The sequence below is a fragment of the Carcharhinus amblyrhynchos genome, chromosome 35 (assembly GCF_965287045.1).
Source record: "Carcharhinus amblyrhynchos chromosome 35, sCarAmb.v2.hapA, whole genome shotgun sequence".
NCBI classification, from domain to species: domain Eukaryota; kingdom Metazoa; phylum Chordata; class Chondrichthyes; order Carcharhiniformes; family Carcharhinidae; genus Carcharhinus; species Carcharhinus amblyrhynchos.
The window spans coordinates 3,441,229-3,460,216 of NC_137358.1; the positions used below are offsets into that span (position 1 = coordinate 3,441,229).

The 18,988-nt window shown below is 48.9% G+C and overlaps 1 protein-coding gene across 5 annotated transcripts in view; it reads left to right on the plus strand.

Annotated features, from left to right (window-relative positions):
- The window catches only part of scaf1 (SR-related CTD-associated factor 1), a 41,349-nt gene extending 22,777 nt beyond the window's left edge, over positions 1-18,572 (plus strand). For 4 of the 5 annotated variants that reach the window (XM_080217419.1, XM_080217421.1, XM_080217420.1 and 1 more), the window contains exons 6-12: positions 194-330; positions 2,976-3,112; positions 5,811-9,836; positions 13,618-13,691; positions 14,189-14,452; positions 15,493-15,621; positions 18,171-18,572. In XM_080217419.1, coding sequence (XP_080073545.1) covers positions 194-330; positions 2,976-3,112; positions 5,811-9,836; positions 13,618-13,691; positions 14,189-14,452; positions 15,493-15,621; positions 18,171-18,353 — 4,950 coding nt within the window. In that variant the 3' untranslated portion in view covers positions 18,354-18,572. The remainder of the gene's footprint in view (positions 1-193; positions 331-2,975; positions 3,113-5,810; positions 9,837-13,617; positions 13,692-14,188; positions 14,453-15,492; positions 15,622-18,170) is intronic. The other variant, XM_080217424.1, reaches the window with a different exon arrangement.
- The last annotated feature ends 416 nt before the right edge of the window (positions 18,573-18,988 follow it).

An 18,988-nucleotide genomic window follows, 5' to 3' on the forward strand; every position in this document is an offset into this window, starting at 1 on the left:
CACAAATGAATAAAAAAAACCCTGTTTTTCCCCCTAAGCTGCGCTTCCCCGTACACCATGTCTCAAGTTATTCATCGATTGGGTCCCAAAAGTGTATGTTCTAGGAGCTAATATTTAATGTGTTTGAATGAACAGTTGCTGTCTGATTCTGCCGTAGACTGACCATCCCTTTATTGTTGTTGTTCCTTTGAAGGAGAAGGAAGTGGTGTCTGTTTTACTGTCCCATCTCACCAGCGCGCTGCAACACATCGGATCCACGTATGGAGCCACTTTCCGCACTCGACTGAATCCAGTGCCCGAGCCCATTGCGCATCTTGGGGCATCTTATTTGTAAGGATAACTTTTCTTTCTCTCTTTGTTGCTCAGTTGCATGCTGCTGCCTTCTTCCTTCACTCGTGTGTAAGTGCTGTTTTTGGTTTAGATTAAAAGCAAGGTGGTGCGGACCCTGGAAATCTGAAATCGAAACAGAAAATACTGGAAAAAAACTCCAGCAGTATGTGTGGAGAGAGAAAATCAGGAGTTAATCTTTCAAGTGCAATATGAATCTTCGAAAGAAGATTCGTGGGGACTCGATCAATAACTCTATCCTTCTCTCCGCACATGCTGCCAAACCTGTTAAATTTTTCCAGCACTTTCTGTATCTTGGGGTCACTAGCTAAAGAAGAAACTTGCATTGTCTTTCACGACTTCAGGTTGTTCCAAAGTGTTTCTCGGGCACTTATTGTGTGTCGTCACTGTTGTAATGGAAGGGGGTGAAAGCAGAGAGTTCATACGCCGCAAGATCCCACAAGCAGCAATGAGATAATGACCAGACTGTCTTTTTTTGAATTTTCGGTAAGGAGGCAGCCCTGTCCTTCAGGTGTCCAGTGGCCTTGGGATCCTGTTGCCCAACTGGGAGAGCAGCTCACAGTGGTTAGCACTGCTGCCTCACAGTGTCTGGGACCCAGGTTCAATTCCTGGCTTGAATCACTGTCTGTGCGGAGTTTGCACTTTCTCCTGTGTCTGCGTGGGTTTCCTCCGGGCGCTCTGGTTTCCTCTCACAATTTGAAAGACCTGCTGGTTAGGTGCACTGGCCATGCTAAATTCTCCCTTAGTGTACCTGAACAGGCGCTGGAGTGTGGTGACTAGGAAATTTTCACAGTAACTTCATTGCAGTGTTAATGTAAGCCTACTCGTGACTAATAAATAAACTTTAATGTCCCTTGTGAAAGTGGCATTCCTGACAGTGCCGTGCTGTCAATATCGGACTAGGATTTTGTGCGGAAGTTTCCCAACTTGGTGACTTTAAACTTTATTTATTAGTGTCACAAGTAGGATTACGTTAACACTGCAATAAAGTTACTGTGAAAATCCCCTAGTAGCCACACCTCCATTGCCTGTTTGGGAACACTGAGGGAGAAGTAGCACAGTCAATGCACCTAACCAGCACGTCTTTCGGACTGTGAAAGGAAACTGGAGCACCCAGAGGAAACCCACGCAGACACGGGAAGAACGTGCAGACTCCACGCAGACAGACAGTGACACAAGCCGGGAATCGAACCCGGTTCCCTGGCACTGTGAGGCAGCATTACTAACCCACCGTGCTACCCTATGTTGTTGAATTCCCAACCTTTTTTGAGCATGCTATCCAGTAAGTTCCAGCTGCAACAATTGCATTATTGTACAGCACCTTTTAACATGGTAAAACGTCCCAAGGTGTTTACAGGAACTGCATAAGGAAATATTCGCACAGGTGGAAGAGGTAAGTTTAAGATGCGTCCCCGAGGAGGGAAGAGAAGTAAAGTGCTTAAGATCAAGGAAGTTGAAAGCATGGCTGCCAAACCGAGAACACACCAGAGGCCAGAGTTAGAGGAGCAGAGTTATCTCAGAGTGTGGTAGGGCTGGAAAAGATTACAGAGATAGTGAGGGGGGAGGGTGTGGGTGGAGAAGCCACAGAGGATTTGAACACACAACATAAGTTCATAAGATATAGGAGCAGATCTAGGCCATTCAGCCCATCAAGTCCACCCCACCATTTGATCGTGGCTGATTATACCCCTCATTCCCATTTTTCTGCCTTCTCCCCATAACCCTTCAACCCATTACCAATTAAAAATCAGTCCAACTCCTCCTCAAATTGACTCATTGTCCCAGCATCCACCGTACTTCAGGGCAGCGAATTCCACAGATTCACAACACTTTGGGTGAAGTAGTTTCTCCTCAACTCTGTTTTAAATTTGCTACCCCTTATCCGTAGTCTATGAACCTCTCATCCTAGAATGCCCCACTCCAGGACACGTTCCTACTTCATGAGAGGGACTGACTGTTTCACTCAGAGACCTTTAGATGAGTGAATGTGAAAATTGGAAAAATGTCACCACGCTGTAAGATGATTAAAACAGGTGATAGACTGGATAGAGAGAGACACTGTTCCCTCTGGTGGGATTTTCCAGAACAAAGGGGCGGAAACTTAAAATTGAAACCAGGCCATTTTGGAGTGACGTCAGGAAGCACCTCTTCACACAAGGGTTGCGGAAATCCACCCCCCTACCACCCCCTTCACCACCACCCACCCCCCACCCAAAGAGCTGTCGATCCTGGGGATCAGTTGAAAATTTCAAAGCTGGGATTGATCAATTTTTATTGAGCCAGTGCCGAGCTTTTCGCAATCTCAGTCAGTAGGTAGCATTAAAGTACAGATGAAATGGGATAGCAGAATATAGCTGCGGGACTGAATGGCCACCTCCCATCTCTGCGTAACTGCCCTGAACCTCTGTCCATTCCCACCCTGGGGGTTGCCCAATCCATCCCACCATTAGGGAAATTATACGCATCATTTTTCAGCGGGCAACATGACGAGAGGTCAAGAGTTCTTCTGCTGTGGATGAATTTGGTCCATTGTGTTGATGGTATTCGTTTCTGTGTGGTTGAGTTCGGCTGCAGTCGGAGTCCAGGGAGTTCCGTTCCTTTAATCACTGCATTGGTGTCTCTCCCAGCAGCAGGTTGGAGCCAGAAAGCACAGAGGCCACCAGCGACCTGCAAGAAGATGGCATTTCTAGTCTTGGCATCCGCGTTGTACGTCACCAAGGGTTTACTCTGAAGAAAGACCGAGCCTGGAGATACAAGAAGTCAGGTGGGGAAATACTTTGCTTTACTTTCTCACCACTGCCTCCCTGAAGGCACCAATTCGGAAGACGTGGCCTCCACCATTTGTTCACCTCACTCTTGAGTTGTGGCAGTGTGGTAGATCGGTGGCGGCACAGTGGTTAGCACTGCTGTCTAACAGCGCCAGGGACCTGGGTTTAATTCCAGCCTCGGGCCACTGTGTGGAGTTTGCACATTCTCCCTGTGTCTGCATGGGTTTCTTCCAGGTGCTCCTCCCACTCTCCAAAGATGTGCAGGTTAGGTTGATTGGCCATGCTAAATTGACCCTAGTGTTGGGGGCATTAAATATATGGGGGTTATGGGAATAGAACCTGGGTAGGATTGTGGTCAGTGCTGTCTCGATGGGTCAAATGGCCTCCTTCTGCACTGTTGGGATTCTGTGATTCTATCTGCAAGATGTGCTGCACCCGTCACCCACTCCTGTCCATGAATGTGGCTGATAAGCATTTAGTGAATTAGGGGTGACACGGTGCATTGGTTAGCGCTACTGCCCCAAAGCACCAGGGACCTGGGTTCGATTCCTGGCTTGGGTCACTGTCTGTGTGGACTGTGCACGTTCTCCCCGTGTCTGTGTGGGTTTCCTCTGGGTGCTCTAGTTTCCTCCCCACAGTCTGAAAGATGTGCTGGTTAGGGTGCATTGGCCGTGCTAAATTCTCCCTCAGTGTACCCGAACAGGTGCCAGTGTGTGACGACTAGGAGATTTTCACAATAACTTCATTGCAGTGTTAATGTAAGCCTACTTGTGACACAAATAAATAAACTTAAACTGAATTAGTTGCTGCACTGTCATATTGGTGGTGGGAGGTGTTCAAAATTACAATACATGGAATTTACAGCACAGAAATAGGCCATACAGCCCGCTGGTCCAGGCTAGCACTGTCTCCCCAGCCTACATCATCTCTGCTGAGTATGCCCTTCAAATCCTTTCTCTAGTCTCCCATTGAGGGCGTCTGTGCTATTTGCCTCAACCATGCCACGGTTTTCATGTGTCATTCATAGAAATTAGAAGCAGGTGGAGGCCATTTGGCCCTTCGAGCCTGCTCCACCGTTCAGTTTGATCATGGCTGATCATCGAATTCAATATCCTGATTTCCCCCCCCTCCCCCCCCGTATCCCTTGATCCCTTTAACTCCAAGAGCTATATCTAATTTCTTGAAATCTCACAACGTTTTGGCCTCAGTTACTTTCTGTGGGAGTGAATTCCACACATTCACCACCCTCTGGGTGAAGAAATTTTTCCTCAGTGTGATCTGTCAAGTTTTTATTTGTACATCGAAGACTACACTGTGCAAATGAATCGGCTCCACAGGGCTGTTACTGCCTGTGTACGTAAAGGCTAGTTTCTGTGCCAGCAGTGTTCCTGTGAAGCATAGGGCTATTCTGGAAACTTATGTAAAAAGGAATGTATTTAATATTATTCCCCTTTATAATAATATACCAGAAGTCAGGTCTCTATTCTTCCTGAAAGACTTTGTTCAACTCTTACTCTTCGCAGAGTTGGCTGTTTCTCAGAGTGGCACAGCGATTAGCACTGCTGCCTCACAGCGCCAGGGACCCAGGTTCAATTCTCAGCTTGGGTCATTGTCTGTTCTCCCCATGTCTGCGTGAGTTTCCTCCGGGTGTCCCGGTTTCCTCCCACAAAGACGTACTGTTTAGGGTGCATTGACCGAGCTAAATTCTCCCTCATTGTACCTGAACGGGCACCAGAGTGTGGCGACTAAGGAATTTCCACAGTAACTTCATTGCAGTGTGAATGGTAAGCCTACTTGTGACATTAATAAATAAACTTAATAAAAGCAAATTACTGCGGGTGCTGGAATCTGAAACCAAAAGAGAAGATGCTGGAAAATCTCAGCCGGTTTGATTTGATTTATTATTGTCACATGTATTATCATACAGTGAAAAATATTGTTTCTTGCATGCTATACAGATAAAGCATACCATTCATAGAGAAGCAAACAAGAGAGTGCAGAATGGTGTAGAGAAAGATCAATTTAGTGCTAGGTAAGTCCATTCAAAAGTCTGACAGCAACAGGGAAGAAGCTGTTCTTGAGTTGGTTGATTGGTACGTGAGTCCAGACTTATGTATTCCCGAAGAAAGAAGGTGGAAGAGAGGATATCCGGGATGCGTGGGATTTTTAATTATGCTGGCTGCTTTGCCGAGGCAGACGGAACTGTAGACTGAGTCAATGGATGGGAAGCTGGTCAGCATCTGTAAGAAGAGAAAAGAGCTGACGTTTCGAGTCTAGATGACCTTTTGTCAAAGCTCTTTTCTCTCCTTACAGATGCTGCCAGACCTGCTGAGATTTTCCAGCGTTTTCTCTTTTGGTTTCAAACTTTAACGTAACATTAGTCAAGAGATTTTTAACTGGCTTCAAAGATTCCTGGGTTTGGTAGGTTACTTTCGAGGGAATCCAGGAGCATCTGGTGAGGATAGAATTACGCTTGGCTCCAGTGCTGTCCAAAAGCTTGACATTCACTGCTTGGGTTCACATGTGAAGTCTAGCTGCTTGGTTAAAGGGCTGGGCATATAGTTGTAAACACGTAGAAATTAACGTCCACCGGAGAGAATTAGAGGAGAAAGGGATCACACAAAGGGTAAAGATATGGCAGCATGAGTCAGTGACAACTTGGTATTACAATTTCTGTGTTTCTCCTCCTTGCAGTGTCTGCTGGCCTTCCGTCTTCATCACAGAGGGTACCCTTTCACACCATCTTGGGAGAAGCTGCACCTTACAGAGATTGCTTATGCAGTGATGGCCTGTCCAGCGTAAGAGACAATGGAAACCAACCCGGGGAGTCCCACGGTGTTAAAAAGACAAGCGATGGATTGAGTTTATTGGATCCGTACCTCTTGTCACTAGCATCCTTGGACTGTTTGAGGCAGGGCTTGTTGAGGGACATGGGTAACCTAGAGGAAACTGATACACTGGGGGTCTCGAGAACGAGAAGCACAGAGCTAAGGACAGAGATGGGTGGCGAGCCGGGGACTAAAGCACCAGTTTTCTCCCTGGATAGAGACTTGGCAATGAAGAGAAAGTTGGATCCATTGGACAGCCGTCTGTCTCAGAGGGGCAGTGGCCTTGGGGTGCTTGAGAATTTGCATACCAGTCAACAAGAGTCAGCAGATTCACCCTTAAGAAGGCTGGTGGGTGACACTCGGGGCTTGCGTCCTTCGGACGGAGCCAACTGGGGTCTGGTCCTTGGGAATGGCAGTGGCATCTCGAACGGTCAGCAAAGACCACTGAATGGAGGCGGATGCTCCAACTCAGGGAACCAACCGAGCTCGTCCAGTGTGTCTCAAACATGCCCCGAGAAGGCCGAGTCCAGCTCCGTCTCCTGCCAGCAGAACGTGACGAATCGGATCAGCTGCGCCAGCGCTCGACTGGGACCCGACACCTACGACCCGTTTAGCCCGACCGACGAGGGGAACATCAACGGCGAGTTCACCGGTGGCAACTACTCTCCGAAGGACCGGGCTGAGGAGGAGGAGGAGGAGGAGCCCGAGGAGGAGGAGGAGAAATACGACCCCTTCGACCCCACGGGTTCCGTCGCCAGCTCCAACAATTTGAGTCCGTTGGGCGATGATTCTGAGGGTGAGTTGAAAATTGTGAGCGACGCAGGAATGACGGAGGAGGAGGATTGCATGAGCCCCGAGTACGAGGAAGATCAGTCGCCTGAATCAGTGGCATGTGTGCTGTCAGATGTGGAGTTGCAGATTGACTGTGCGGACATGGTCAAGTCCAGCATGGAACCTGACCTTTACAGCTCTCCGGAATACCGAGATTTGGAAGCTGAATCCCAGACTGGCTTCGCTCAGGGGCTAAGCTCCTCGATGGAGAACGAGTTTGGAAGTGATTCTAAATTGCAGATCGACGTCCAGCTTGACTCCATCTCGCAACAGGAAACCGAATCTGTTGACTCAGATGTCCGGTCCCAGAACGAACTGGCTCGGGAAGGAGCTGCCGACGTGATGCTGGAAGTGGAGGAGCCGGCGTTATCACCGGCCGGGATCGATTACGGCTTAACGCAGAGTCCCGACCGTAAGGTACAAATCGAGAGCGAGACGCTGAAGTCTGCTCAGCAGGAGGCCTTGGTCTGCTCCTTACAGGAGGGGGACCGTTGGAAAAGTGAGCAGTCAAAAGAGTCCGCCCTCGAAGGGAAGGCTGCCTCTGGACCCACGGAAACAGGGAAGCAAGACTCGGGCACGAATTCGCAAAGTGCAGCCCGGTATCAGAAGAACTCCGAAAGAACCGTCTCCGCCCCGGCAGAAGCTCTGGAATCCCAAAGTCGGCTAAAGGCAAAGACCAGTAGCCGCGTCGTTTCCAAGTCGGCGTCCAGGCAGCGATCGAGGGCGGAGGCAATTCGGAAGGACAAATCTGACTCTAGGCTGCATTCAAAGGCAGAGCACAAGAGCAAGTCTGCTTCGGCCTCCAGGTACCATCACAAGTCCCATCGTACCGTGGAGAGGAAGGACAACCTCGTTTTCACGGTCAACGTCTCCAAGTGGCCCGAGGACGCGCACAAGTACGAAGATTCTGAGATCGAGGAGGGGGAGATTGTGCAGCAGGATGACGAGAACTTCAGTCCGGCCCGGACCTTCCGCAGTCGGGGCAGAATCTTCGAGCGGCTGAGAGGAGTTGAAGGAGACGACTTTATCTCGCTCCACGCCGACTCCGACGAGGGGGCGCTGCAGATCGACCTGGGCGAGAACCCAACGGACGGAGGGCGGAAGAAGGCGGACCCCCGGAGGAAAGTGTCGAACCAGCAGAGGGAGAAGTACGCGAAGCACTCCCGGTCGCCCGCAGAGTCCAAGACGCAGTCCGGCTCGCACTCCGAGTCCAGCTCCCGCAGCAGGAAAAAACGCAAGCGGGAGCACAAAAAGGCTCGCTCCAAGGATCGGAAACGATCCAGGTCCCAGTCGCGGGAGCACAAAAGGTCCAGGTCCAGAAGCAGATTGCGAATCCATCGCAAAAAGTCCAGGTCCAGGTCCAGATCCTGGGAGCGAAGGAGATCAGGTTCCAGATCACGCCATAAGGTTTCCCGGTCCCGCACCCGCTCCAGGGAGCATCGGAGATCTCGATCGTGGTCACCAGCCAACAGCACCAGCATTTCCGCCATTGGGTCAATAAGAGCTTCTGCCGAAAGGTGGAAAAACCGCCTGCCCCAGTCAAAGGAGAGCAGCTCGTTCCGCCGCTCCCGCTCAAGCAGCAAGTCACGGAAGGAGAGGCGCAAGAAGGAAAAGCATCGGGAGCTGGAGGTGGTGAAACAGCGGAGGCACTCGAGGTCCAGGTCAAGATCCAAAGAGCGGTCGCAGAGGGAGAAGAGACCACTCAGCCCTTCCCCCAGAAGGTCAAAAGAAAGGAACGAGAAAGAGAAGGACAGGAGTAGGGAGAGGAACTCTGCAAACGAGAAGAAACATGAGAAGACTGTGAAAGGAAGGCGGGACAGCAGAATAGTGGTTCCCCCTTCAATCCAAGACCTGAACGATGACGATATCTTAATCAAAGCTCGCTCAATTACCAGAACCATTACTGTGAATCCAGGCGAGTCTTTAGAAGACCAGGAAGATTCCATGGAGGTGGCAGTGTTGTCTCCAAACCGGGAAGCCTTGTATGACTCGGACGAGTTGGGTTTTGAGAACAGTTTCTCTGATGTGGAGCCTGGGGATCACCAGGAGGGCAGGGTTCCCGAGAAGGGCCAGGGGAGCAAGAACGAGAGGAGAAGCGGCCATGAGAAAAGCCACCGGGCAGGTGAGCCCGGCTCCAAACTAGTCAAAGTTAAGGACAGGAAAAGAGCTCACCTGGACGAGAAGTCGGGCAAAGAGAAACGGAGGAAAAAGCTAGCTGACGGGCCGAAGGGCGCAGCGGGGGTGGACAGCCTGAAGGCCGAGAAGAAAGGGAAGGAGCATTTGCTCGGGAGCCAGTCTGATAAAAAAGTCAAGTCGCTGCCTAAGGAAAGCAAGCAACAGGTGCCAAGGAAAGTGAAACTGCAGTCCAAGGTGGCCGTTCTGATCCGGGATGGGGTGAGCTGTGCTGCCTCAATGAAGGACGATCGCGGGAAGGGGGGAGGTTTGATTGGCGTGAAGTTCAGTCGCGACAGGGAGAGCAGATCCCCGTTCATGAAGACCGAGGACAAGAGCCACGACCCGAAGCAGGGCCGGCATCGAGTGGACAGCTCTGACAACAAAGCCATCCCGTCGAGGGTGCCCAAGGTAAAGGCGGCGACCAAGCCCCGCTCAGCAGCCAAGAAAGCCAAAGTGGCCGGCGGCAAGGCAAAGGGCTCTGGCAAGAAGAAGAAGGAAGCCAAGCCCAAAGTGGCTCTCAAGAAAGTAGCTACCGACAGCGGCAGCAGCAGCAAGGACTCCAGTCCGTTCAGGATCAAGGAAGAGCTGTCATGGTCTTCCTCGGAGAAATCCGATGACAAGGGTGCCCTCCCGAGCCCAGCGAAGGATGTGGTGGAGCCGGGGCTGTCCCCGCTCTCCCAGATCTCAGAGAGCGCCCCCCAGCCGCTGGAGGCTGCCTTCATACCAAAGGAGCCCCCACAGCACCAGCCCCCTCCCCCACCTCCTCCGCAACAACAGAAGGACTATCAGGAGCACAGCGACACTTCAAAGGTCAACGGGGACAAACCCAGAGTGCCAGGCAAACCGTTGTCGTGGGACCTCCAGACCGGTGGAGGAATGTTAGCACGTAAGTCACGTCTTGACACAGTCTTGGAGAGGAGGCCTTTGCCACGAATCACACAGTACTGAGCTAAACGGTGGTCGGGAAATATTTTGCTCATAAGCTTGGTTTATAAATCCTCCTAGTTGTATTTGATATTTCGTGCTGAGGGTCCAACTCAGCGCTAGAAAAGCGAGTGTTTTCATCATCAGAGTTTTAACCCTTATCTCAGGATGTCATTTAAGTCTTAGGTGAGATGTGACTACCGAATGCCTCCATCAAGTGGCATGCCTTAGATAGAGAGGCTCGTGTAGAATTTCACTGGGCTGCTCAAGCTGATAGCTGATACCTGGGGAGAGATGAGTGAGGCTGGTTCAGGTCAGAAACTCCAAAGTGTTTTGTGGAGCCTGCCTGAGTCATAAGTTTTTGCCTCTTGAGTTTGGTTAGGGTGAGCGTGAGATGTTTCACTTCAGGTATGACTCAAATGACCCGCTAGGGAGTTTTTAAGAATATAGTTAACACGTATGGTAAGAAAATTAACAAGAACTTTTATCAATTATGAACAAGAAACAAACTAACCTGTACAATGAATATGTCTAATCTGTTCCAATCAAAACCAGTTCTCTGGATAGACTCAGAACAGTTTGAAGTCAGAACAGCTTCCCAAAACACCAGGACTGTAGACAACCCACCAGCAGCCGATTTCCTCCCCCACCCCCACCCCCACCCCCACCCCCTTCAGAAAGGCAAGAGCTTGCTTTCTGCTAACCAGCAGAATTACCAAAACCAGGGAGAAAGAGTTCTTTTCAGCTTGGTGCCCCTTCTAAAACTAAACCTCAAACTTGCATCTCTAAACTGCAAATGAAAAACCTCCTATTGCCTGACCTGCCAACCAGTTTTTCTCCTAACAGTACAGTCATAAACATTGCAGTAAAACTAAACAAATCCCCATTTAAGAAGCAGTGAAAGGATATGGCCAGTAAAACCGGTGCTGTAATGACATCAGCTGAGAAACGCTGACTAAGAGAGCTGCAGAGATCTTGATTTTAAAAAAAAATCTCTTAAAGGTGCACTCATGTCAGATTTATCCCCTGCAATAAAGGACAGTGAGGTCAGTCCAAACACTCCTGTTTGCCCCTCCTGCCAAGATTTAGTTGAATATGGTACTGAGGCCTGGGTTTATTCACAGCCATTGCAGGAACGTTAAACAATGTGTTAACACTTTGTTACTGTTGGCAGTGAGGAGGAGAATACCATCATAGTCAGCTTGCCAGCTATTGCGCACACATTGTCACTGAATATCTGATTTCAGTTGTGGTGCAAAGCATTGAAAGCCATACATAAAAGGGCTCAGACAGTAGGTGCATAAGCAAGAAGCCATAGATTGGACATGCGTGGCACCTGTACCTGCTTAGATCAACATCTGTCAAGTGTTGTTGCCTGTGCTGAATGACTCCTCCAGTAAAACCTTCGGGCAGGAGCAGCATCCCCTTAGTCGAACATTTGTCCAGCTCGGAGTTTACAACAGGTTCTTGTTGATGAGTTGCCTCACAATTGGGTAGTTTTATTTCTCCAAGTCCAGTTCGTTCTGCCAGTGGGTAATAACATGACACTTCTGGGCCTTTGTTGCCAAACTTGGTGTTTTTTTTAATTCATTCCTGGGAATTACTGGCTGGGCCAGCATTTATTGCCCATCCCTAGTTGCCTGAGGGCAGTTAAGAGTCAACCACATTGCTGTGCCTCTGGAGTCACATGTAGGCCAGAACAGGTAAGAACAGCAGCTTTCCTTCCCTAAAGGAACCAGTCGGGTTTTTCCAACAATCGGATTTCATGATCGTCAGCAGATTCTTAATTCCAGATATTTTTTATTGAATTCAAATTCAACCATCTGCCGTGCTGGGATTCGAGCCCAGATCCTCAGGACATTAGCTGAGTTTCTGGATTAATAGTCTAGCGTTAATACCACTAGGCTATCGCCTCCCCCGTGTTTGCAGGTTGCCTAATATCACACAGGAGAAGGGCAAAAGCAATTCAATTGAACACCCGCAAGAATGCCCTTCCTATTTCAAGATTCTATAGCTGGGGAGCGAGACAAATGGAATAGCTGTTTCAACAAGCCAACATGAGATGATAGGCCATATGGTTTGATTTGATTTGATTTATTATTGTCACATGTATTAGTACACAGTGAAAAGAATTGTTTCTTCAGCGCTACAGACAAAGCATACCATTCATAGAGAAGGGAACGAGAGAGTGCGGAATGTAGTGTTACAATCACAGCTAGGGTATAGAGAAAGATCAACTTAATGCAAGGTGGGTCCATTCAAAAGTCTGACGGCAGCAGGAAAGAAGCTGTTCTTGAGTTGGTTGGTACGTGACCTCAGACTTCTGTATCTTTTTCCCGACGGGAGAAGATGGAAGAGAGAATGTCTGGGATGTGTGGGGTCCTTAATTATGCTGGCTGCTTTACCAAGGCAGCGGGAAGTGTAGACAGAGTCAGTGGATGGGAGGCTGGTTTGCGTGATGGATTTGGCTACATTCATGACCTTTTGTAGTTTCTTGCAGCCTTGGGCAGTTCAGGAGCCCATACCAAGCTGTGATACAACCAGAAAGAATGCTTTCTGTGGTGCATCTGTAAAAGTTGGTGAGAGTCGTAGCTGACATACCAAATTTCCTTAGTCTTCTGAGAAATTTGTTGGACTTTCTTAACTATAGCAACGACATAAAGGGACCAGGACAGGATGTTGGCGGTCTTCTGTACTATATCATTCTGTGACATGAATTCAAGACTGAGGTCAGAGGAAATCGGTGCGTCTGAAACATTCAACAATAAACATCCGGATTTTTGAAAAGACTACATATGTTAGACATAGCTAGTCCCTTGAATTTTAAATTTTCAAAATAATAGTATGATATTGTGCAGGAGGCCATTCAACCCATGTAGGTGCTGGCTGTTTGGTAGAATCATCCAGTTAGTCCAACTTCCCCGTTCTTTCCACTAATCCCGTTTCATAAAATCCCTACAGTGCAGAAGGGAGGCCATTCGTCCCATTGAGTCTGCACTGACTGGGGAGGTGATGGCCTAGTGGTATTATTGCAAGACTATTAATCCAGAAGCTCAGCTCATGTTCTGGGGACCCAGGTTCGAATCCCATCACGGCAGATGGTGGAATTTGAATTCAATAAAAAATATCTGGAATTGAGAATCTAGTGATGACCATGAAACCATTGTTGGAAAAACCTATCTGGTTCACGAATGTCCTTTAGGGAAGGAAATCTGCTGTTCTTACCCTGTCTGGCCTACATGTGACTCGGCAATGTGGTTGACTCTCAGCTGCCCTCCAAGGGGCAGCCAGGGATGGGCAATAAATGCAGGCCCATGTCCCACGAATGAATAAAAAAAAAACTCTCCCAAGTACATCCCACCCTATCCCCATAATCCCACATATTTGCCCGACTAATCCCCCCAATCTACACATTTCAGGATACTTAAGTGGCAATTTAGCATGGCCAATCCACTTAACCTGCACATCTTTTCTCTTCAAGATTTTATCCAGATAATTTTTGTCTGCTCTTTTGCCGAGTGCATCCCCCCCACTGGGACTCGTGAGCTAGGGGAGGGAAAAGGAAAAGATACTCGGGGTGTCCAGAACCCAGCACGTGGCACAGTGCAACCAGTAAACAGCTGCACGTTTGCTGGTGCGGTTATATTACAGATTACGTGCCAGGGCTGGTTATTAATCCTGAGACTGGTGTTGGTGCCTTACGGATATAATTGTGAACATTTCCCTTGTGTTTTGACTTAAAGTTACTGCACTGCTGTTCAAGATGGAGGAGGCCAATCGAGCAAAGGCCCAAGATTCAATTCAAGCCATCACTCAGGTACTGTGGCCGATGCCAACTCATGGCTCAACTGATATTTATCACTAATGGCGGTTAGTTTCGAACTCAGTTGAAGTTGGCTCTTCCACACAGACGTGTATCACTCAGACCTTGTGTGAGCGCAGGTATCTTTCTATGCCTGTCTTTCTGTGCGCACGTGTGCCGTTCTGTGTGTGTACGTAGCCAAAGATATCATTTCAAGAGCATTCCAAAAGCAATATAGTTACACGACTTCGAAGCAAATTAATGTGAAATTTTAGTTCCTGGAATGATATGTTAAATTTATGGGATTATGGGGAAAGAGCAGGGCAGGGTGGGGCTAATTGGATATTACTATTGAAGCTAGCACAGACAGGCTGGGCTGAATGGCCTCCTGTGCTGTGATTAACGTGTCAAGTGAATATTATGATATTGCAAAATAATTTCTAATGTTGAAGGAACTATAATAAAATGCAGAGCAGACGCCCATACTTGATAACTGATCTGTTACCCTGCAGATTCTCAGTCAGACTAAGCCCCCTGCACCACCAGTGCCGACCAGTCTCTCCACCCACCTTCCTGCCAGCCAGCCCGCACCCAAGTTTCTCCGCCAGGGCTCCTTGTCGATGTTAGGCTGCTCTGCAGGACCCCCCGCACTGTCCGGATCCACGGTCAATCCTCCAGCCACCAGCTCCGGGAAGTTGTACAGCATGTTGGAGAGCACTGAGCCTGCCAAGGTGGAAGGGACCACCAGCACAGACGGCAATATGGACAGCGACAGGGTAAGCCTCTCCTGTACATCGCACCCTGGAAGAACCCCTTCTCCTTTTCTATTGATACAAGTGTGCGAAAAGAAGGGAATGTCCAGATGGTCAGTGCCTCACGCCATCTCGTAGACACCCTCAACTCAAGGTACGGTTCACGCCCAAGGGGATTGGCACAGCAGCAGAACGATTGGCGGGCAATTTCAAGAGAAGCCTTGCTGTGTGAGCAAACTGAAAATGGCTATCTTTACACATGAGCTTTCGCCATACGATATAGGGGCAGAATTAGGCCACTCGGTCCATCAAGTCTGCTCCATCATTCAATCACGGCTGATAAGCTTCTCAACCCCATTCTCCCACCTTTTTCCCATAACCTTTGATCCCCTTACCAATCAAGAACCTGTCTATCTCTGTCTTAAAGACACTTAGTGACCCAGCCTCCTCTGTGGCAATGAGTTCCACAGATTCACCACTCTCTGGCTGAAGAAATTCCTCCTCCTCTCAGTTCTAAAGGGTCATTCCTTTGCTCTGAGGCTGTGCCCTCGGATCCCAGTCTCTCCCACTAATGGAAACATCTTCCCCCGTCCACTCTATCCAGGCCTTTCAGTATTCTGTAAGTTTTAATGAGATCCTTTAGAACTGAGAGGAGGAGGAATTTCTTCAGCCAGAGGGTGGTGAATCTGTGGAATTCGTTGCCACGGAGGAGGCCGTGTCACTGAGTGTCTTTAAGACGGAGAGGGACAGGTTCTTGATTGGTAAGGGGATCAAAGGTTACGAGGAAAAAGTGAGAGAATGGGGTTGAGAAACTTACCAGCCGTGATTGAATAGCAGAGCAGACTCAATGGGCCGAATGGCCTAATTCTACTCCTGTATCTTCTGGTCTTAAATGGATTGGGGGCAAAGAGAGTGTGGAAATCTATATACTATACCTTATTGACGTCAAGCATATAGACAGCCTGTGCTCACACCTGAAAGAGTTTCCCAGTTCAGGCAGGGAAAGGAAGTGTGGGCTTCCGCGGTGAAGGTGTACGCTGACCCTGTTGTTCCTTTGCTCACAGTACCTGAAGAAGCTGCACACACAGGAGCGGGCCGTGGAGGAGGTGAAACTGGCCATCAAACCCTTCTATCAGAGAAAGGAGATCAACAAGGATGACTACAAAGATATTCTTCGCAAAGCTGTACATAAGGTAATCTCCGCTCCGCTTTCACAAGTTCAATGTTTTGTGGACCAGCCGCAAAATAGCGAGAGATGTGACCTCCTGCCCCAACTGAATCCTAAAATTTGGCATTTTCTTTCTCTTGAAGTACATGGATTGAAGTATTAATTTGCCAGGGCAAAGCCTGAGTATTACTGTACAAAGAGACCATGGAACAATATCATAGGATCACTACAGTACAGAAGGAGGCCAATCAACCCATCGAGTCTGTACCGACCACAGTCCCACCTAGGCCCTATTCCCGTAACCTCACGCATTTTCCTTGTTAATCATCCCCCCCCCCCCACCCACCCTGACGCTAAGGGTCAATTTAGCACAGCCAATCCACCTAAGCCGCACATCTTTGGACAATGGGAGGACACCGGAGGAAACCCACACGGACAGCGGGAGAACGTGCAGACACCACACAGACAATGATTCGAGGCTGGAATTGAACCTGGGTCACTGACACTGAGAGGCAGCAGTGCTGACTGCTGTGCCACCGTGCTGCCCCAAGACATAGAATCATGGGGTGGCACAGTGGCTCGCACTGCTGCCTCACAGTGCCAAGGATCCGGGTTCAATTCTGACCTTGGGTGACTCTTTATGTGGAGTTTGCATGTTCTCCCCATGTCTGCATGGGTTTCCTCCCACAGTCCAAACATGCACAGGTTAGATGGATTGGCCATGCTAAACTGCCCCTTAATGCCAATGGGACTAGCAGGGTAAATACGTGGGCTTGCGGGGCTAGGACTTGGGTGGAATTGTCAGTGCAGACACGATGCGCCGAATGGCCTTCTGCACTGCAGGGATCCTATGACTCATACAGCGCAGAAGAGGCCTTTCAGCCCATCAGGTCTGCGCAGGCATATGAAAAACACTTGAACTCCCACTTAATCCATTTACCAGCACTTGCCCCAGTAACCCTGAATGTTACGATGTATTGAGTGTTCATCCTGGTACTTTGTAAAGCATGTGAGGTATCCCACCTCCACCACTCTCCCAGGCAGCGCATTCCAAACCCTCACCACATGTCGAAGCTTTTTGTCTTGCATGCATCAGAACACTTTGCACGAATGCATCCTTCATAGAATAGAATCCCCTCAGTGTGGAAGAGGGATAGTCGGTGAGTCTGCACCAACTATCTTACCCCTTCCTCCACCCTATCCCTGTAACACCACAAATTTACCATGGCTCATCCACCTAACCGACACACCTTGGGACACTGAGGGACAATTTAGTGGAACAATCCACCTAACGTGCACATCTTTGGACTGTGGCAGGAAACCCACACAGACATGGAGAGAAATGTGCAAACTCCATGCAGACAGTGACCCAAGGCTACAATTGAATCTGGGTCCCTGGAGCTGAGAGGCAGAGGTGCTAACCACTGTCGCCCATCCTCGTGCTGTACGAATTGTTGTTTACCCCTTTATACTGGCAGTCTTGAGTCAGCCAAGCTCATAAGAACATAAGAAATAGGAGCAGGAGTAGGCCATCTAGCCCTTCGAGCCTGCCCCGCCATTCAATAAGATCATGGCTGATCTGAAGTGGATCTGTTCCACTTTCTCCCCATAATCCTTAATTCCCTCGTCTATCAGAAATCTTTCTACCCGTGAGTTGAGTATATTCAGCGAGGTAGCCTCCAACACTTCAACGGGCAGAGAATTCCAGAGATTCACCACCCTTTGAGTGAAGAAGTTCCTCCTCAACTCCGTTCTAAACTGCTCCCCTCCCCCCCCCCCCCCCCCCCCCCCCGCCTTATTTTGAGGCTGTGCCCTCTAGTTCTGTTTTCCTTTCTAAGCGGGAAGAATCTCTCTACCTCTACCCTATCCATCCCTTTCATTATCTTATACGTCTCTATAAGATTCCCCCTCAGCCTTCTAAACTCTAACGAGTACGAGCCCAGTCTATTCAATCTCTCTTCATAGACTAACCCCCTCATCTCCGATATCAGCCTGGTGAACCTTCTCTGTACTCCCTCCAAGGCCAGTATATCCTTTCGCAAATAAGGGGACCGAAACTGCACACAGTACTCCAGTTGCAGCCTCACCAGTGCCCTGTACAGTTGCAGCAAGACCTCCCTGCTTTTATATTCTATCCCCCTCGCTATAAAGGTCAGCATCCCATTCACCTTCTTGATCACCTGCTGCACCTGCAGGCTGGGTTTTTGCGATTCGTGCACAAGGACCCCCAGGTCCCTCTGCACCGACGCCTGCTGCAGCTTTTCACCCTTTAAATAATAATCCCTCCTACTATTATTTCTACCAAAGTGGATAACCTCACATTTGCTAATGTTGTGCTCCATCTGTCAGGTCCTTGCCCGCTCAGCCTATCCAGATCTCTCTGCAGACTTTCCGCGCCCTCCACGCAATTCGAAACATTCGCCCCGCTTTTCCCTCCCTCTCCCTCTTTCCACAGATGCTGTCAGGCGTGCTGAGGTTTTCCAGTATTTTCTGTTTCTAATCCAAACTCATGTGACCTCTCTCTCTCGCTCTCTCCATTCCCCCCCCACCCCACCCCGCCCCTATCCCCTGTAGATCTGCCACAGCAAGAGTGGTGAAATCAACCCCGTCAAAGTTGCCAACCTGGTGAAAGCTTACGTGGAGAAATATAAGTACGCACGGAGGCACAACAAGAGACCGGACGAGGGTGGCCACCAGAGTAACGGGAAGGAAGTCGGAAAGTTAGAAAAACACGGAAAAGCGTCGGCGCAGACGTAAACGGGGGGAGACGAGAGACAGTTTTTATTATTTACCAGAAGTCAATAATTTTGCGCACCTCTCCTTTTATTTTCATTTTAATAAGTGTGAAGACTTTTTTTTAAAAAAAGAAAACTTTAGACAAGTCGTTCAAACGTTCCTGGATTATCCCTCATTGTGGCAGTGCCTAATGGTCCTAAATTAGATGTAAGAAACTTGGGACACTTTTAATGAAATGCTGAGGGGTGGGGTGGGGGGGTGGGGGTGCGTTGGCTGGGTGGGGGAAGTGGGGAGGGAAGCAAGGGGAGTGGGAACAGAATATCCTTGGAAAGTGACGGGTGAGGGGGGGAAGAAGAAGAAGAAGAAAAAAAGGACCTTTTAAAAAAAAAACTTTACTGTATCTCCTGATCGGTGTATATAAGCTAGGAGCCACTGACGAGCTTTCTCATTCCCCCTCGTGTCCTGTTGATTTTTGTCCATCTCTTCCTTCCTCCATCCCTCTCCATTTTCTTCATGCATGAAGTTTTTTTTTTGTAGGTCGGTGAATTCCACAGAGCTGCACTGTCTTTTAAACAGTAATAAAAAAAAATAATTACACGGTCAGCTGTTCTGAGAGAGGGCAATGTATCAAGAGAGAAGAATGATTTTTTTTCCCC